This window comes from Panthera onca, chromosome B1, assembly GCF_046562875.1.
Source record: "Panthera onca isolate mPanOnc1 chromosome B1, mPanOnc1 haplotype 2, whole genome shotgun sequence".
Lineage (NCBI taxonomy): Eukaryota > Metazoa > Chordata > Mammalia > Carnivora > Felidae > Panthera > Panthera onca.
The window spans coordinates 57,319,593-57,340,160 of NC_138342.1; the positions used below are offsets into that span (position 1 = coordinate 57,319,593).

A 20,568-nucleotide genomic window follows, 5' to 3' on the forward strand; every position below is an offset into this window, starting at 1 on the left:
AGAACTGTTCAGTGGTTTCTAGTTGCTCAGAGTAAATGTCAAGGCTTTAGAACAGCCTCCCAGGCCATGCAGTGTGCCCTTTCATTACCTGTACATCTCTGACCTTATGTCCTATTCTCCACGTCACTCTGCTTTAGTCACTTGTCTCCTTGACGTTCCAAGAATCTGCCAGGCTCCTTCCTGCCTCAAGGCCATTTCATTTGCCATTCCCTCATATACTCACTTCCTCACCTCCATCAGATCTTTGCTCAACCATCACTCAGTGAGATATTTCTAACTACCTATTAAAAACTGCCCCCTCCACATCCCACCCTCACCCCGTCCTTGTCCCACCAGTACGCCCTAACTCTCTTTCTGACTTACATTTTCTCATAGGAGACTCACCTTCTATTTTATACAGTTTACTTTTAAATTTTGTTAATTGTCCATTTCCCACCATGGATTCATCCTTAGTGCCTAGGATAATGCCTTGTTATAGATGCTCAAGAGATTGTTGAAATGAATGAATAAATGAGTTAAACTCTGGAAAATTTGATGACATTCACACAATGAGGGATTCCTTGCAGAAAATGAAGGCCACACTTTGAACAGCCTTAAGGAAAGAGATGTTTTAGTAAGGGAACAAAGAGTAGAGAAGTGTCTTTGTTGTTCATGCAATAGTGAACACTGCTCATAAAGTTTATGAGATAAAAGTTGTTTTCTGCTTAGTAGCATCACTCATATGGTGAGTGATGTACTCTTGCTTTTGATATGGTAGATCCTTGGCGTGTGTGAACCTAACAGTTGTGACTTCAGCTATTTGCTGGTAGCCCTGAATGGTTACACCGTGTAGTCATTCGTAATTTGTAGCAATGCATGTGGTGAACTTCTGTGCCTGTGGTGAGCCCAGGGTGAGCCTAGTGGATGGCCTACCTCCTTGTGTCTCAGGTCACCCTGGTTGCTTTCTGTCCCTTGAGAATTCCGAAACTCATAGAGTTATACTTGACCACATGATATATCAGAAATTGTGCCATAGGGATATTTGTGAATGTGGACACTTGCAAAATAAGGTTGGGGGAGGCAATGTCTCATGAATGTCAAGGGTCTGTGTACTCTGTAGGTATTTGATGAATCTGCTCTTTCACCAAAAGTCTGTTTAATATTTGTGATCCCAAGTTCCTAAAGAGTTTGGAACAGATTAATTAAAACAGCCAGAGAGAGGCAGCATGATATGTAGTGGCTAAGAACACAGACTTGTGGAGCTAGACTGCTTCGGGTTCAAATTCTGACTTCAACAGTTATTAGCTGTGTGACTTTGGGCAAGTTACTTAGTGTCTCTGTGCTTCAGAGATAATGAGGATAAAAATGGTACATATGTCATTGAATTGTACCAATTGTGAGAATTGATTGAACTAATAGCATTTGTCAAGCAGTTATAGCAGTGGCTGGCACACAGTAAGCTCAAACTAAGTGTTTGCTAAATAAGAATAAAGATATTTATTAGAGAGGCCTGTTAGAAGATGCTTCAACCTTTGACCAGTAGGCAAAGCAAGAGAAAGAAAGAGGTGAGTTGTAAGTGATGTCGTCTGTAAGCATATTTCAGTTAAGTGATATGAAAAAAATTCTTGAAGGTAGTGTCTAATAGACATGGATTATTTAGTTACTCAGGAATATAGTGGAGTGCTTAAAATTGTGGACTGCTTTAGATGGCCTGCTTGGTCTTCTCACATCACATTGTACTGTGTGATTTGCAGTAAGTTACTTAACGTCAAAGTACATTAAGTCTAAAATGGGTATGTGAAAAGTACTTACCTCATGGAATTGTCATAAGGATTGAATAAAAAAAAAACAACATTGTACAGTGCTTAGTACAATGCCTGGCATGTGGTAAGTGTTTAAAAGTGGGAATTTTTTTTTCCCTCCAAATTAATGGATGATGAGAGCCCCCTAATCTCAGTTCCTACATTGTTCTAGGTGTTGAAATCCTTTGGCTGGAATTCTCAGTCCTGTTACTGAATCAGTCCGACAAAATTTGACAGCATTGAGAAAGGGAGAATGCACACATGATGTTTAGCACAGTGCCTGGCAGCTAGTGAGAACTCAGTCAAATGCTAGGAGCCTCATCCCTGCCAGCAGCTGTGGTGGTTCAGGATGGGAGATGTGAGCAGTATGGCCACCGCATGGGGTAGAGGACGGAAAGGAAGGCACCTTTCTCCAGAGTCCGCTCTGAGTTTCAGATGTGGGTAGGTCAGGAGCTGTACCTGACCGGCACCATCCAGCTGCCTCCCAGCGCTGTGTCCTGGAGCAAACTCCTGCTCCTGATTCCCTGTCCACCTGCCAACCTGCATCTGACTTGAAGCCATGGTAAAGTCCACAATAAATGTCTGCAGAATCATAGACTGAAATGAAATCTATGAATTAACTGTGGGTATTAGTTATCTGTGCTATTCCTGTACTAATTACTATAAATAATTATGTATAACGTGAAGTTTGGCTAAAATTTCCAGAGCTCAAGGTTTGTATTGACATTTCACATCCCAATTTCCTCCACAAGTAGCTACTATGAGTTTCTTTATTAGTTTACCTAAACCAATAGGTTTACCGCTGCCTTCTCTTTTTCTGCTGCTGATTGGGCTCTTGCTTTTGGCTGAAGACTTGGCAGTGGTGAGGAGGAAGGGGGAGAGGATAGACCTGCCCACTGCTGTCCTTCTGGTTTCTCACATGGAGCCTCCCCAGCCTTTTCATCTTGCCTGAACCCTCTCTTAGGACTTTTCTGATTTTCACAGCAGCACACATGAAGAAGGGCAGTTGAAAGTTAAAAGAAGTGAGAAGCGAGCCTACTTTTCCTGCCCCCAACAGTAAAAACTCCGAGAGAACTTTCAAAGGGCAAGGCACTGAATATCTGCACCGAGAGGAATCAGACCTCTCTGTTCTTCAAGTGGAATTCTGCTCAGAGGCAGCGTGCAGTGGTTGTGGAAGCGCCTGGAAAGGCTCACTAAAACAAGTAAAGAGGGTATGGCTGCGGGTGTGGGCTAAATCAGGGGAGGCATCTGAGGGGGTCATGCAAGCTGTTCCCTGTTTAGCATTCAATGCCCTGTCCAGTTATCTCTGTTTAGCAGAGTGCCTTCATCTGTCAACACGCCCCCTGCCCCACTGCCCCTCAACTTCCACACCTTTCGTCACCCCATAGTTCCTATGTCTACTTTGCTACCAGTTCTTTTTATGTTGCTGAGTCTGTTGCAGCCTTTCAAAAGAGCCCAGTTATCAGTCTGAGGACAGAGTAGAGGAGACCTTGTCCCAGCAGGGAGAAGATGGGAGAGAGGAGTTTGAGCCTTTTGGTGATGGGTGACAGGTTAGCGCCGGTCTCCCTGCTTGGCATTCCTATGTGTTTGCTCCTGGAGACAGAATTAAGGCCTTCGGGTCCATGTAGGACTGTTAATTCTCTGACATTCTCTGGGCCCTGGGGACCTTCGATTCAGATTCAGCTAAAATTAATTGAGTTTATTTACTCCAGGAACTTATTAATCCCTTGTGTCTTAGGAAGTGTTTTTAAGCTCATTTAAAATGACACCGAAGTGACAGGTTAACTGACTTTGCCAAGGTTACACGGTTACCAAGAGTGCATCTGGGATCTGTGCTGTTTTGCCTGACTCCGCGTACATGTAGATGGGCCAGCTTCAGTATCGTGACCCTCATGTAAAATAATGTTCCTGAGGAAAATGTTTTTAAAAAAGCAGAACTTTTTGAAATTTTTATTGAGTGATTTATAGATGCACGTGCATATTTGAGAAATAATGCAGAGATTGTTTGTACACTTTGCCACTTTTCCCCGATGTTAACATTTTATAAAACTTCAGTACAATGTCACCAACTAAGATATTGGCCCTGATATGATCCACTGAACTTCTTCAGATTTCCTCAGTTTTACTTGCCCTCATTTTTCTGTGCGTTTGTGAGTGTATATTAAGTTGTGTATAATTTGATCACCGTGTAGGTAGCTACCTACCACCACCACAGGTAAGACTAAATAGAGTCAATTCCACAGGCTCCTTCATGTTGCCCTTTTATAACCACAAACACCCCCCACCGCATCCCCCCAATATCTATCCGCTGGCTACCCCAATCTGTCCTTCCTTCATATCTAGAATTTTGTCATCTCAAAAAATGTTATGTAAGTGGAATCACACGATATGGAACCATTTTGGGATTCGCTTTTTTCACTCAGCATAATCTCTTGGAGATTCATTCAAATTGTTTTGTGTATGAATAGTTTGTTCCTTTTACTGCTAAGCATTGTTCCGTGGTATGGATGTACCATACTTTGTTCAAACATTCACCTGTTGAAAGACATCTGGGCTAATTCTAGCTTTTGGCTATTACAGATAAAGCTGCTGTGAACAATAGTGTACAGGTTTTTGTGTGAACATAAGTTTTCATTTCTCTGGGATAAGTGCCCAAGAGTACAAATGAACTTTTAATGCAGTTCATAAATCCAGAATTGTGTTTGCGTGATCCTGCTCCGGATTACGCTTTCACCTTTTATCCAGTCTGCAGTCTGATTTCGTATGGGGCCGTCACCCATTTCTCCCTGGCCCTGGGCCTGTGTAAATTTCCAGACTGATTAGGGCACTCCTGAACTCCGCGGACGGGATTTGCTTTGCTTTGCTGCCAGCTGGTCTTGGGGATTCTTCTCTTGCCATTAGTCATGCCTGTCAGGTATGCCACGCTGATGTCTCTTTCCCCCAACATGCGTGTCCAGAGCTCTAGCAGTTTCTACAGTTAAGTCAACAGCTGCGTTCTTGTCTCTTCCTCCCTGGGGAGTGAAAGGCCCTTGTGAGACCTGCTGAAGTTTCGAAGGGAACACTTGGAGCATTTTCTCTGCCCTTGCCCTCCGCTTCCCTGTAGTGAACACGTGTCGCCAAAAGATGGCAGTGTTCTTTGCAGCCACAGAGCTCGATCACCCGTCAGTCGCCTAAGGTTTGGAGACTTGATATTGTTCTCTAATTGTATGTTGAAAGTGTGGAAAGCAGATTTTCCAAAACAACAAAGGCACCAATAAAACGCTGCGCAGTTTAAAAAATTTGAAAGAAAACATCATGTTTGTAAATGATTTGTAATGAAAATCGTTCCCCAGTTCTTAGAGACGACTTGAATAGGGAATAGAATTCAGAGATATGTGTGTGAGTGTATAATTTTAGATGTCAGTACTGATTGTAGCTTTCTGTGTGGCTCCTGAAAAAGACCTGTGAAAATGCTGATTTTTGCCTCCCCTCTGTTTTAAGATCACAACTGGCAAAGTTGCAGGGACGACCTGCTTTTGAGTTCTGAGATTTGAGACTGACACCTCTTAGTCCCTAAGTAAAGGCCCTCATGCATGCCGAAGATATAATTTTCATGGCAGCCATGGCCAATGATAATAAAACTCCTTACATTCTAGTATTTGTCTGCCTCTCTGCATGCATCACTTTGGTGTGTGTGAGGGCACGTGGGTAAAGAACTGTTTAAACATTTGCTATGTGCAGGAAGGCTGCAGTAAAGTGAGAGATTATGGAGTTCATTGCGTGTTGTAAACAGATCAAGCTAGTGAGGATAAAGTGGGGTGGGTTAAAATACGAGGTTAACTAATGCACTTTGAGCTGTATGAACAGAAAGAATCAGCACTCTCAGACTCAGGTATGGACATGTAAAACCTGGAGCTATTCTCTTCCATAGGACACCATCCTCTGGTGTCTTTTTGTGAGTTGTCAGAAAGGCCCAGTGTGGAGGGCGTCGAGGAGAGAGGGCCGGGGGCTTTGGATCTGGGGCTGCAAGCCCCAGAGTGGATCCTTCGTGCACGGGCCAGCGTGCCAGGGTTGGAGGATCTGTTTTCCTCTTGTCCGGCTCTGAGCGCTGCTGCTGCTGCTGCTGCTGGGACCCTGCAGCTCACCACATGACCAGGGGACAGGTAGCCCCGCCTCAAGCAGTGGCCTTTTGGCTCGTGCATCCCTCGGCAAAAGCCAGAGGTTAAGAGGAGAATCGCTCCGTGTGAAGTTCTAACCCCGAAACCAGATGCTGTTACTATAGAGACAGTGAAATGCTGCCGTGGGAGGCATAGCGGGAGGGGTGGGAGCAGGGCGGTGGGAGGGCAAGTGAGGCGAATCTAGAGGCCAGCGCGCCCGAAGACCTTCAACCTTTAGCAGCACTGTGACAGGCAGGCTTGCGTCCTGAAGCCTGAGTGCTGGCAGCCCGCCACTTGCTGACTGGCTGAGTGGCAGCTGCTCGCGCTGTGTGGACTAGCTGGTGAGCACGTTGGCAGTTGGCGAGGGCTCCGGGGGTGGGAACTCGGAGGGGTGGAATGTAGATGGGTGCCCGAGGCCCAATGGTTGACAGTTTTGCACAAATGTTTCTCGTGCCGGGCTTAAGTCACCCTTACAAGCCTGCTCAGTGATGAGGACCGGCTGGTGAAAGCCGGTCCATTTGGCAGCAGATTTGACATGTGTTACAGTTAAATCATGTTAGTGTCCCAGAATAACGGAGAATAAGAGAAACCCCACGTTGGGTGTGGACTTTGGAGGAAGGGGTCTGACTTCTTCTGTCAGAGGCCCTGTGGAAGGAAGGCAGCACGGGCCCCATGTGGATTTTATACTGACTGGTATGACCCTTATCCCCGTGATGCTGGTGAGAAGCTTCCAAATCTATTCTGAACTTTGCCTCATGCTGGCGATGTGAGCAGCTCGGGGAGCTGTTTTAGAAGCATGCTCCTTCCCTTCTTTCTTTGTTTGCTTGCAGCAGAGGCAGCTCGTGTGAAAGGAACACTTTACAAATGGATTTGGGGGCCTGCTTAGGGATTGGATGAGTTAATTTCTTCCTCCTGATAGAAGGGAAAACTGGTTGGGTCAGATGGTCATGTTAAAAGATATCTCTGTCTTACTAATAATAGCAAGCAACTGTGGAGAGGCTTTTAGGAGGGGAACACAAACCCAAATAATTGACGTTTGTCAGTATGAAGATGGAAGAAAGTTGTTAAGTCCCCTGTAACTTGGTGCGGAGGCACTTGCTTGTGAAGAGGAGAGGGCTGCTTTGGAGAAAGGCCACTGTGACACGCAGGTTTTATGTTTTCAGTCTGTGGCGCTCTTTTTTTTTCCGCTTCCTACAGGGAAGAGGCTGCTTCCAGACGCTCCTCATTGTCCCTCAGAAGGAACTAGGTTTCTGATTACTTGCTATGTATAGTCTTGGAGGGAATGTGAAATATGTATCAAAGAGCCAAGGAATGCACCCATCATTATTTTCGCTAACTCAGATGGTGCACGGGACAGTGCTTCAGTTAGGCTCGATGGTTCCTCCTCCACCTAGGAAGAGGGGTCTGGGCATTAAACTTTCCTTGGTCTCCTTCAGTAGCTACTGATTTTCTTCCTTTACTTCTGCCTCAGTTGCTTGTTACATGCCATTTTAGGAAGGGCTTAGGTACAGAGGCCAAACATTTTATTTAGGAAATGCATAAAATGTCACTAAAGGACTTTAGGATCAGCTTGATTGTGGTGGGGTGCAGAAGCGATGTTCTACAGGAAATTGTTGGATCCTGTAGACAGACCGCTAAGACAGGAAAGGGTTAGTGCTGAGAAGAAGTGTGGGCTAAACTGCTCTTTGTTTTCCAAAGGGGAGACAGGACTATTCACATGCCTGCAGTAGTATAGCCCTCCAGAATTTTGCTGTGCTTCTGAGGTCTTCAAAAAAAGTTTCCCCATTAAGCTGCCATCCTTCTCTATGTCTACAAGTGTGTTGCTGATGACCTCTTGTCCTTTGGACTGACTGTCCCAGATTGCTAGGGGAAATCCTCGAGAAGGCAGATGGGATTGTAGCGGAGCCCTATCTGTCTTGCTCATCACCGTGTCTCCAGTGTCTAGCAGTATGCCTGGCACCTAGTAGGTACTCAGTAAATATTTGCTGAATGACTGAGGGGATAAGGGAGGAAAGAGAAAAGGATTTGATTGAATGCCCTCTGTGTGTCTAGCACTGTGTTTGGTATGTTTCAGGTGCTGTGGTCATTGTCAGCAATGACCTCCATGTTGCCAAGTCAAGTTTTTACTTCTCTGTCTCCATCTTTCTCAGCCTCTTAGTAACAGTACCTCCTTGACATCAATCTTTTCTGGTTTTTCTTTTACCTCTGACTGTTCCTCTGCTCAGCTTATAAATGTTGACATGGTCCAGCACTTGGTCTTCAGTCTGTACCTCGATTTCTATATTTTCTTCCTGCATGAGCTCATCCAGTAATAGGTACAGGTTACCAGCTTTGTTCATTGATCCTCCAGCCCTAGGCTCGTGAGCTCCAGACTTGGACATTTAGCTGTGTCCTTGACGGCTCCTTTTTTCATATGAAGTAAGCATCCCCACTGTAAAGTGGCCAGGAAAGAACTGTTGATTCCTTCCCCACAACCTGTTTCTCCCACAGCCTTCACTGGGTTCCTAAGATAGTTTCCTGGATTCTTTGGTCTCCTGATTATCCACTTTTCACATAGCAGCCAGAGTGATTCTTGAAAAAGGTAAAATGGCTCGGGTCATTTTCTGTCTTAAAACTCTTAACTATAGTCAGTAATACTGTACTGCATATTTGAAAGTTGCTAAGAGTGTAGATCTCAAAAGTTCTCCATACAAGAAAAAAATCTTGTATGGTGGTGTGGTGACAGATGTTAACTAAACTTACTGTGGTGATCATTTCACAATATGCACAAAAATTGAATCATGTTGTACATGTGAAACTAATACAATGTTATATGTTAGCTTTACCTCATAAGACCAAACAAAACAAAAAAACAAAACAAAATTCTTCAGTGGCTTCCACAACACCTAAAATTTCGACTACTTCCCATGGCCTGCATGGGCCTGTTTCCTCCGGTATTGTCAACTACTGTTGACCTTCTCTCTGTCCAACCTCACTGACCTCATTTCTCATCCTGAAACTTGCTATACTTGTTCCTACCTTAGGGCCTTTGCGTTTGCTGTTCCCTTTGCTTGGAACACTCTGCCCTCACATCTTTAAATACCTGGTTCCTCCCTATCATTTTTGTCTCTCCTCAAATGTCACTTCCTTGCAAGCGTCTTCTGAACCACCTTATGCCAAGTAACCCCCTGCCTCATTGTATTTTGTGCAAAGCACTTAATGCTATCTAAGATTACCTTGTTCATCTCTTTATTATTATTTTATTAGGAATTTTATCTGTCATATTAATGAATACATTCCCCCTCCCTCTGAGGAGTGCCTGGATGAATTGGTAAATATGTTGTAGTTTTTAATCTTCATGGCAATCTGAAGCTCAGGGAGGCTGGTAAATTATTTGACTTCTCAAGTCCTCAAGGCATTTTCTTTTCTACTATAATCCTGATGGCTGATCTGTGTCCTATTTGCAATTAGTTTCATATTTTTAGTTTGAGTATAGAGAAGGAAAAAGACATATATCAGGATAAACTATTGCATACAAGACCCATATCCCTGAAAGAAGATATTCTGCAGATGTCCAAAGGCAATGAGTTTCTTTAAAAAAATTTTCTTTTAATGTTTATTTTTGAGGGAGAGAGAAAGAGACAGAGTGCAAGCAGGGGAGGGGCAGAAAGAGAGAGGGAGACACAGAATCCGAAGCAGGCTCCAGGCTCTGAGCTGTCAGCAGAGCCCACGGTGGGGCTTGAACTGAGGAACTGCGAGAGCATGACCTGAGCGGAAGTCGGATGCTTAACCGACTGAGCCACCCAGGTGCCCCAAAGGTCATAAGTTTCTTAATGGCACTGTTCACCAGTAAAGGTCAGGGTAAAAAGAAAGAAGGAAAGAAGAAAGGAAGGAAACTTACCTTCATTAAACATGTAGTAGGCACAAGGCACAAAACTGAGTGTTTTCACGTATGTTACCTAATTTGAATCTCAAAGCAGTTCTACACGGTTGATATTGTTACCCCAGTTTCATAAGTGGAAAAACTGAGGCTCAAAGAGTTAAATACTTTGCTCCAGGTGATACATATATTAAGTGGAAGTGCCAGATTTTTTAAATCCGAGTCTACCTGACACCGAATTTCTGACTTTTTATGCTCAGATGGTTGCTTTGCAAGATGGATATGCTCCTAAAATAGAAAAGAGGAAAATGTGAATTCAGTGCATATCCACACAGATTATAACAAATATCTGAAGCACAAGAATAAGTTATACGGACAATATGGAAAACAGACTTACAATATTCAGTGCCTGAGCATATAATTGGATGAATAGAATACAGAGTGAACATTTGGTTCTCTGGCAGAGCTTATGTACGGTATGACATAGAGCAGCTGTCTCCAGAGAAAGTTCTTTGTTTCTAGACCGGTGCGACACAAGCAGCATTTGAGCAATTCGGGATTTTTTTCTGCTTTGTCTATAAATAGAGTTCATGGAATTCTGCATGTCAAAGTTAATGCAATGAAAAGAAGTCACAGAGTATGGAAATAAACCTTAACTCATTCTATAAACTAAGAAACATGTTTGGCATCAGGAGGCCGTATAAACGCTGTCATTACTTGGATGGATTCTGAGGTCTTATTTAGCATATGAAATTGCAGAGCAGATCCTATTATGTAAGGAGATAGGAGGACAGCATAATGTGGCTATAAACCGAAGAACTTTGTGCCCTTCAGGGAAGAGTTAACAGGATAGATATACGTAGAGATGTGTGATAAGAATGTGGAAAATGAATGAATGGGTGGCATATATATGTGACTGTTGCTGAAGCCGGGTTGCTGGATAATCCTCAGATGTCAGATTTCCGTAAGGCCAACATGTGACTCAAAGCTTGCCACTCAACAGAGAATACTGGGCTGTGCTGGTATTAAGAGGCTGGCTGGAAGCTAGGCTCCCACTGTGCACTAGCCTAACTCCCTGTCGTTTTCTGTGTGTGGGTGGGTGTGCATGTGTGTGTGTGTGTGAGGGTATACATTTTTATGCAGTGGGTGTTTAAAGAGCTAAGCACTGAAGCTGGATTTCCACAAACGATCATCACGAGCACTCCAGACAAACCAAACTTCCTCTCTTGGTATTTTTTTTTTTTTTTTTTTTTGCTTTCATCTTTTTTTTTTTTTTCCTTTTTGCAAATCCTAAAGGGAGAACCCCTAACATCCAGCCTATGGGATTGAGATGATTTTCTCTCACCTGTCCATGTGGGTGCCCTCTCAAGGTTAGAACTGAAGCTATGTGGGACCGGCATATTCTCAAGCACCAGCTAAGAGGAGCTGCGTGAAGGAGTAGCAGACACCAAACGAAGAGTGACTCTGCCCTGTTAACATGAACAGCAGCTTGCAGGTTAACCTGCCCAGAAGCTGGGCTACTTCAAGTGGCTCACTCCAGGAGAAGTCTGAGCATTCTTTTTTTCTTTTTTATTACTATAGGATGGAGGATGAAGCTGTCCTGGACAGAGGAGCCTCCTTCCTTAAACATGTGTGTGATGAAGAAGAAGTAGAAGGTGAGCTTCATGGGGCTGGGGAGGTATATGTTCATACACTCGTGTCTTTGTAGATAATAGCATCCATACATTTCATAGATCTTATATTCTTGAAGTTAAAAATGAAAGCTTTTCTATGGAGTTTTATTAGTCTGCACATTTTGCCTCAACACAGAAAGTAATTTTAAGAACTTCATTGGACCATTAGAATCTGAATCAGTGTGTTCCTGCATGGTTAAAAAAAGGGGGGCGTCTTACTTTTGAAGCAGGTGCCTATGGTAGCTGTGCCTTTCTGTCTAAAATACATGTTTCGCCAGATAGTTACCACCTTGCAATGACTAATTCAAAGAAGCTGCTAGATTTATCTAAATGTATTTGGCAGCATCTTCTAATATTCTTTCCTAAATCTTGCAGGGTAGAGAAACAGATGTTATAGAAGGAGAATGATATCATTGTTGCAGCAAAAATGGGTGTAAACTGAGGATAGACAGAGGGGTAATCATGGATGAGTTTCAGTTAGGAAATGATGGACAAACAGTTTTTTACTTAAAAAACCTCCAGGACCTCTTTTGTTAGTGTTTCCCAGTGTCTGTTAAAAAACAAATAAGAGTTAAATTTTAGTTAGTGCTATTTTGCTTTTAGTGTGCCTCTCTTTTCTTGTCTTTTGACTTATCAATAATGTGGGAATAATACTGTTTATTTGATAGTGAAAAGATAGGGCTTAATTAATATTTATTCAAGTAATAATGTGAGGGCATCACAGATATACAAGGTACTATAAATATTTACAAAGAGATTTAAAAAAAATAATCAGAGTTGTAGACAGTATTCCTAAAGTTAAATGAAACTTGCAAGTGAACTATGTCATAAATTCTGCCCTTTAGAATCACCTGAGAGACAATTCGTACGTGTTTTGGAAACTGTAGTCTGATTGGTACCATTTGGTAAACATTTAATGCCTACCCAAAACTTGGACCAGTGGGGTGGGGGTTGGGGGGTTGGAAACTGTGTGTTGTGGAGTGATTCTTCAACCAGACTGAAGGCCAGGTTCTGGGCACGCGATGCTCTTGTGCCTCCTGGAATAGTTGGAATAGTGTGGTCATTACGATGTTTCTCACGTTTGCTTACTAAGTTTCTTCTGACTGTGTAGTCTCCTCACCCCCCATTTCCCTCCTTTCCTCATTTATGCTCCTGACTCTGACTAATAAGAATTTGATGCCCAAGTTACTTAGGAAAAAGGAAACTACAGTATTTTCTTTCATATTGTTTTATGGGTTCCTTGCACTTTTACAACATGACTGTGGGAAAATGTCAAGTTAGTGAGAGCAAAATTGTAAAACTTTTGTCTTGAGATTCTTGTGCCCCTGTGTTAAGTCTCCGTTGTGGTGACTCTGTCACTGTCCCAGTATTAATGAGGAGATAAGAATCTTAAAGTTACAGCATATGAATGTAAGAAATATGGTAGGATTGAATGAATGTATACTTTCGGGACAATTAAAGTTGAAAAATCAGCGAGAAGGCTTGGGAATGAGATGTACTGCGTGTGTGTGTGTTTTCCTTGAGAATAATGTTCTCGCTAAGTTCACAGGAGATGTAAATCACTTCTTGGGTTTATAAGGTCTGTAGGATTGACAGCACTCTACTGCAATAGGATATTGTACATGGGTTTCTTAAGGTGTTCACTAAGAAGTTTATTTCCCAAAGTATTATGCTCGATTTTCAAGCACGAACGTCATGAACAGATCTGTAGGCAAGTTTCTCTGAGAAGAAGCGGAAAGACAACAAGGCGTGGTAGACACATCTGTAAAATGGTTTGGCTTTGTGATGATTGAACTTGCCTCATGGATATTGTGTATTTTTGTCTTCTGATATGACTTGGGTTTTAATGATTATCTTTCATGTTGATTGGAGCCTGAGCTGATTACGCTTCTTTTGAGGCATGTTTCACTAGGTGCCTGTTCCTGAATTTTGAGACCCTATAAGGATGGTTGCTGATGGTGTCGTTATCTGGTGGAGAATATCCACCAGGGCAGGCTCTTCTACAGTACAATCTTGAAACTGCATTCAGGGACTATTTATTTCTAATTCAGTGCCTTCTTAGCTGACCCTCTCATTTTCCTCACCTGGCTTCATCTTGTGGGAGTGGAATCACTTAGATTTTATAGTCACTCCAGGTGAAGTATAAAGATGTTGAAATGGATGGGTTTTATGGCTTATTCGTGGTCTCAGTGGTTGGGAATGAAAACTGTCAAGACCTCTAATGAGGATTCATAGTTTGAAAGGGACTGTTTTCCTCAAGGACACGAGTCCATCTCATAGCTTTAACTGCAAAGAGAAGGGTGTATTTGAAGGAAAGCAGACTTTTCTCTTTGTTCTGAAGTGGTTGAGTTTCTGGTGCAATTGTGGAAGAAGTAAGGGCTCCAGTTTTAAGCATCAGAAAGCGCAAGTGCAAGGAGCGGGCCTACCTTTCATTTATATTATTAAATGTTTCCTTTTATCCACATAGGTATTTCTCTTCTAGGGTAAACATGGTTGAAGTATAATGCAGCACACTTGGCAAAAGGAAACTTAAAATAAAATTTTGTTGTTTGAAGTAATTTGCACCAATCAGATATGCTCCCAATAAGCGATTATGAGGGTGACTGAGGTCCAGTAGCTCTCGTTACTTTGAAGTGTTCGTGCTTTTAAAAGTCTTCTTAGGGTCTCTTAAGTTGTGATCATTGGATTCAGCTCAGCAGTTCTTTTACCGCTGTCGTTCTGTGAAGGGGCGACAGACTGAGCCTTCCAACCACACCCTCAGTTCACCTGGTTCAACTTTACTCTCTGGGGGTGGCATGATGCTTAATCCACGGTCTAAAAACTCAGTAGAAAACCATCAACTGCAAAGCTCACTGAGAATAGAGTGAGTCAGAAGAGGAGTCATCCTCTGTTTAAATAATGAATTTATGTGGGATATATTTAAAGACCTAAACCTCATTTTCACATAATTTCCTTCGTGTGCATTTGTGTTAATGATTTAAAGAGATACTCTTTAAAAAGGCAACCAAGTACCACTTTAATCTTTAAAATAAAGAGAAGCTTTTATATCTGTTCTTTCATTGGTTACCTCGTATCAGTGTATATGTATGCATGTATAGTTTTGTAAAGTTAACATTTTTTGGCACAGAAGGGTTACTGTGGATATACTCATTTAAAAATTTCATAGTATCAGATACTCATACTTGTTTCTGTACCAAAAGACTCCAGCTCCAGCCTCGGCACTTCCACAGAATCGGTCTGTAGATGACAAATTGGTAATCGACATCACCAGAATGATCCAGAAACGCTGGCCATGAGGGACAAACACACTAAGTTTTCATTTCGAACACACTTAGGGGAAATTGCCGGATTTTATTCTGTGAATCAGGGTTGAGATCTGAAGAGTCCCAGGTAGCTTTTTCCAAACAGAAGGAAATCCTATGGATGTTTTATCCTTAAAAAAGGCAGCCAAGATTTTGGATCTGTATGATATAAACAGATTACTTAATATTCTCATATTTTGCAATAGGGGAAAAGAGCAAACTCCACCTTATCCTTTGAGATAAGGCCTTGGCTCTGCAGGGCTAGGTAACTTCCCAGCAGGCATTGGCAACTCTGACTTTATGAGGAGGGGCCTTTTCTTAACATGGTCTAACCAGCAACTCAGGAAGCATAAAATACAGCAAGACAATATTGGCTGAAATGTGTCTCCATTTCTGAAGTTGTGATCAGTGCTCTCAAAGCTGTTGTGATATATTGTGGTGGTTTTCCTCTTCTGTTCAAAACCAAGTCCAGAAGGAAGTGTGCTCCCATCTGTCCAAATGGAAGAAGAATTTTACAAATTCCCATGTCTGCTGATGGACATTAAAGGAGAGAATTGTTAAAGATTCATGGAATTTAAGGGAGGATTATTTTTAGGGAAATAAAAGCAAAAAAGCAGAGCAGGGTCTGGGACAGAGTAGATGTTTCCTAAATATTTGTTACAAGAAGGAATTGAATAAGTGAATATATAATACAAACTACGTAAAGCATAGGTAGAATTACTTTATATACTCCTGTAACGTCTTTGTTTAAACTTGTAGTCAGAAATTTGGTGCCCTTAGTACTCTTAATCAAATGAGACAATACAGCCTCTAAAGATCCCGTCCTTGCTGTTACTGCTATTTGATTTTGCAGAGATCACTGACATATTTATATTGTTTATATGTCCACACTCGTAAGTAAAAGAGGACCCTGAAACATGTCTGCATTACTCTCTTTCCTTCTACTCTGGTTTTCGAAGAGCGAGGCTACACTGATGAAATGGTGACGATTGTCTTTTTGGAGGTCAGGATCTCCACATTTTACTGAGATGAAATCATAATGACTTAACCCTATTTTCCCTAGAGGATATCATGATGACGTATTTATGTGTATTGGAGGAGGTAGTATCCTAAGGAAAAAGTGGGGCTGGGTGGACATTTGTTAATAATTACAATGGTTGAAAACGTAATTGCCAAGAAGGAGTGAATGAAAACCTATCGGATGGGAAGGGAGGGGCCAGGTTGGAGCTAGGGCTATTCTGAGCACTGGATGTAAGTGTCCGGTTGCATTTTGCTGACCTCTTCTCCGCTGTTCACTCTTATTGCTCAGAAACTGTGTGTACAGAGGAAACACTTGGGCGAATATTGCTGAAGGAAAAGCCTTCTTAAAAGAAACCTGTATCCACCCACCAGAGAGCTTTAAAGAAATGTGGCGAGGTGTGTAAGGGTTGATCCTTGAATAACAGCGTGGGTTTCCCAGAGCAGGTTGTGCTCACACAGACCTTTCTCAGTGCCCTGCTTCTTTCCCATCATGGCCTCAGCTGAAAGCCCGCCAGGGTCCCTAACGCAGGCAACACTTAGCTCAGGAGCTATTTGACACCTCCTGCCACATCAGTGAAGTTAAATATTTGCATATAGAGCTCTTTAGCTTCAAGGGAATCCGATGTTAGTTCCTTGGGTTTTGAAACTGGAATGAGACATTCCTTCCCAGAACTTTCCAATTATAGAGAATTTCCCGGTTAGTACAGTTTGGGCTAAAGCCCTCATGAGGACACTTTCTGTCCTAGGTGTCTACATTCTTTTTTCACAGTAAACCATAAAAAATTGAACTTGGTGCTTGGGTTGTGTTCTGCAAGGATCCAGAAATTCCGAAATAATGTTCTTGCAGCAATTTTGTCTATAGATTTTTGTTTTAGAAACTTTTTATCTGGTCATATTTATGAAACATATTGTTTGATATTTGGCGACATGTTTGGCGTATTTTTTTATTATCTCATTTTTAAAAATTGAAATACTTGCTAAAGTTGTTGAAACGTGGTGGCTCAGCGTCAGTTTGGGAATAAAAGTTTTAAAACTTTTGCCTGATCTATTGCTGAATCATTGCATAAGTGAAGGAAGCAAATTGCAGTTTGGATTTTGGGTTTCTTGCTCTGTAAAATGAGAATAATAGAACATGCCATTTACCAAGGAAGCGTTGCAATAATTGTCAGAAATTACATTGCTGCTGTACCTGGCATTGGGGATAGGGGTGCTTTATACGGAATCACTTTCTGTACTTTGTCTTTCTGATTGATACAATTTCACCAATAATTTTCTGTGATTATTATCATTCCAAAAAATTCTAACTGGCTTAAAAGGTTTTTATTTGCTTAATTCATTTTTACCAACAGCTATCCTTTGCCTTCCTAACCACACTTGCATCTTATGTTGGAAAAGGCAAGCTAGAATGGTCAAGTGAAGTTTCCCAAGGCCTGCTGTCTATTTCTCTTTGGACTCATTCTGGTTGCCTTAAACTCTGGGCGCGAGATCTAATTTTCGTAATCACACTGCTCTAATCCATATTGCCCCCAATTTGTTAAATTGTCCTCCATGATTGTATACAGGGTAAAATACAAGTGTGTGGCTGTTGTCTAATAAAGCCTGTAAAAGTGCTATTTTGGAGAAGATTTAAGTGTATGGCACTTTCCCACCAATGAAGAGGATTCAGGGGTCAGTTGTATATATATGTAAATATATATGTACATAAATAAACACATCTTATATGAGATGTATATATTCCTCCTCCCCACCCAGCATAGACTAGAATAATCATGTTCTTTGTTGGTTATTATATAATTTAGGTGCCAATTAGATGAGATTATGCAATAGTATAGAAATAAACCTGAGCTAAGTATCTCCCCATTTTTGTCATCACAAAATGCAGAATCACTGGGGGAATTGAGAATTGGGTCTGATGAGAGAGAATAGAGGAAGATTAGAATAAAGCTGAGTAAGGCTCAGTTGAGGCTTTCTTGTTGCTGTGGTGAGCTTGCTGGTGGGGTTTTGTTTTATTTTTTAAAATTTTATTTTGCTTTTTTGGCTGCTAGCATTTAGAGGACTGAGGTGAGAACCTGCCATGACAGGAGCTCACAGGAGGTTCCAAACACTGTGCCCCTGAGGCTGCTGATTGCCTGGTGGGATGAAGGCGAAGGTAGGGAGCGTGGTGGGTGATATCCATTGAATCAGCAGTATAGGTGACTTAAATAACTCCCTTCTCTGAAGAGCTGCAAAAGCTTTTAAATCTGGTTAATTGTTTTTACCTTTCCATGGAGTTAGAGTTAGAAGGCAGTGCTGTATCCAATGTGTTCACCTTTCTTTATAGTCTGCTGACTTTGAAAGGAGAATAGACTCTACTTCAGCCTCTTGAGACATTGTTTTACTGACTCTTTTCATGGTGGAATGCTTAATAACTTTTAGCAGGCCAAAACTTCTGAAAAAAATAGGTTTTGAATTTTAGTGATATTGGCCAACATATCAGCTTTAGAGGGCCAGAACTGCACATTTGTAGTTTTGTTAAGTCGCCACCCCACCTCCAGCTGATTATTAAATTTTCAACAGGTAATTCTGTCCCTACTGAAAAATAGAGACAATGTCTGGGATGTGGAATGAAAGCTTATAATTGAATCCAATGGATACATGTATTTGGCAAATTAGATCAGTATCTGATTGTTCAGGTACTTTTATCCAGTCTATGCCGTGGGTTAGAGAACATAGTCGAGAACCAGGAGTCTCAGAACCTATTTCTATTTCCGGCTCTGCCCTGCCTTTGTGGGTGACATGAGGCCAGTCATGCTTATGTGGTTACATTTCCTTTATGCAAAGTGCAGTTAATGACCTATCTTCTCATCTCCCTACCAGAGATGCTCTGAGGTTTCTTGGGTAATACCTGAAAAATACTATGGTATTGGCAGTAAGCCATCGACAAATTACTTAATTTCTGAACCTCAGTTTTCTTCCACAGAGAAATAGCATTTGTGCCTCCCTGTCTCCTAGTTTTGCTAGGAGTACTAGTAAACTAATTTGAAGTCCCCAGGATGAACCCAGTAAATTTAAGATACTGCCTCCCTTGGATATACTCCCTGCTTGTAATTTATTGCCAGCGATTGCTGTGACTGCAGAATGCTTTCAGACTGGAGCTAATACTGATATCCAGTAATCAACAAATTAGTTGATTAGTATCCGTGTTAACTCTTCTTATTAGCTTTAACTGATGCACAGCGCTTTGTTTTTCTTTAAGCTTATCAAAATGCTAAGAACAGTTGCAGATATAAATTCTGATATGTTGCTTTTCTGGGCTCACATGTATCATTGAATGCCATAACATATTCCAGTGCAGGCCACAATGAATGTATGATCAAATAAACCAGTCATTATTTAAGGACAAGGTTGTTGGTGTGATAATGTAGAGAGCGGATCATGTATGTGGGTGAGTTTGGGTGGGAAACGGGTATATATTTCCCATAGAGTGACATGAAGTTGAACTCTAAAGCATGCACAGGAGCCATCTAGGGCAAGAATGATGGAAACATCACAGGCAGGCATGTGTGAAGGCCCAAAGGCGAGAAAGAGATCGGCCTATTTGAGAAGTGGAAATGAGAACATTGAGGCTGGACCATGTGAACAGAGCGAACGTGGCCTGAGGTAGATAAGACCCTGATGATTCATGGCCTTTTATGCTATGCTAAAGATTTAGGATTTTATTGAGTATGCACTGGGGAGCCATTGCAGAAGAGTTTTAAGCAGGAAAGTAACCAGACAAAATTTACATTAAGTTTTTTTTTAATGTTTATTTATTTTTGAGAGAGAGAGACAGAGACAGAGACAGAGTGCGAGCAGGGGACAGGCAGAGAGAGAGGAAGACACAGATTTTGAAGCAGGCTGCAGGCTCTCAGCCATCAGCACAGAGCCTGACGCAGGGCTCGAACTCACAAACCTCGAGATCATGGCCTGAGCCGAAATCTGATGCTTAACCGACTGAGCCACCCAGGTGCCACCCCCCCCAAATTTGCATTTTTTAGAAAAGATCCCTTTTGCTGATAGATGGAGAGAACATCCCAGGAGGACAAAGATGAATGTGGGAGACTGTTGCTGAGATTCAACTGAGAGATGATTTTTCAGTTATACTAGCGTGGAGACAAAAGACACACCTGGGTTGGACTGGCAGGACCTGAGGAGAGACATAAGGGTACATGGGAGCGATTGCTTCTGGATTTCTGCTGTGAGCAATTTGGGAAATTCATGTGCCATTCTGTGGAGGCATGAGGTCTGTTCCCTCTGCAGCCAGAAAGGAGTTTGGAAAGGGAGATGGGTGAGAACGAGAAGAAGCACCTGGGAGAATAGGAGGTGGAAAGAACAGAGGAGAAGAATGGAAGGTGTTGGAAGAGCTTCACACTTGACCTTAGCCAAAAGGCCAAGAAGCGATGGGAGGAGCTTATGAAAAGGCGAGAGAGAAAGAAGACACAGCCTGGCTGGCCTCTGCTTTTCATAAGCTCTTCGTCCTTGGGATGAGCACTGCCCTGAGAAAGTCTAGGTCCTTGTCCCTGTTAATACAGTTACTGTCAGTGTTACCACAAGCAAATCACTTTAACCTCTCCAGGCTCATGTATCCATCTGTAAGGTGAGAATGTCGAGCTGTATTTTCTTTAAGATGCTTTTTTTTTTTTAGCTCTAAAAATTCTGTAACCGTTCTAAATATTTTAATTGGTTAAGTGTAATGGAGGACATAGAGGGAAAGACTAAAAGTTTTCTGCCGTTTCTCAAAGTGACCATTGGTGATCAGTGGAGGACAGAGGTCACAGG

The 20,568-nt window shown here is 42.1% G+C and overlaps 1 protein-coding gene across 5 annotated transcripts in view; it reads left to right on the top strand.

Annotated features, from left to right (window-relative positions):
* The window catches only part of SLC4A4 (solute carrier family 4 member 4), a 360,563-nt gene that overhangs the window by 33,748 nt on the left and 306,247 nt on the right, over positions 1-20,568 (top strand). For 2 of the 5 annotated variants that reach the window (XM_060654903.2, XM_060654904.2), the window contains exons 1-2: positions 10,899-11,005; positions 11,358-11,431. In XM_060654903.2, the coding sequence (XP_060510886.1) occupies positions 10,914-11,005; positions 11,358-11,431 (166 nt within the window). In that variant the 5' untranslated portion in view covers positions 10,899-10,913. Of the gene's footprint in view, positions 1-6,222; positions 6,259-10,897; positions 11,006-11,357; positions 11,432-20,568 lie in introns of those variants that run through there. The other 3 variants (XM_078446043.2, XM_078446044.2, XM_060654905.3) reach the window with 3 other exon arrangements.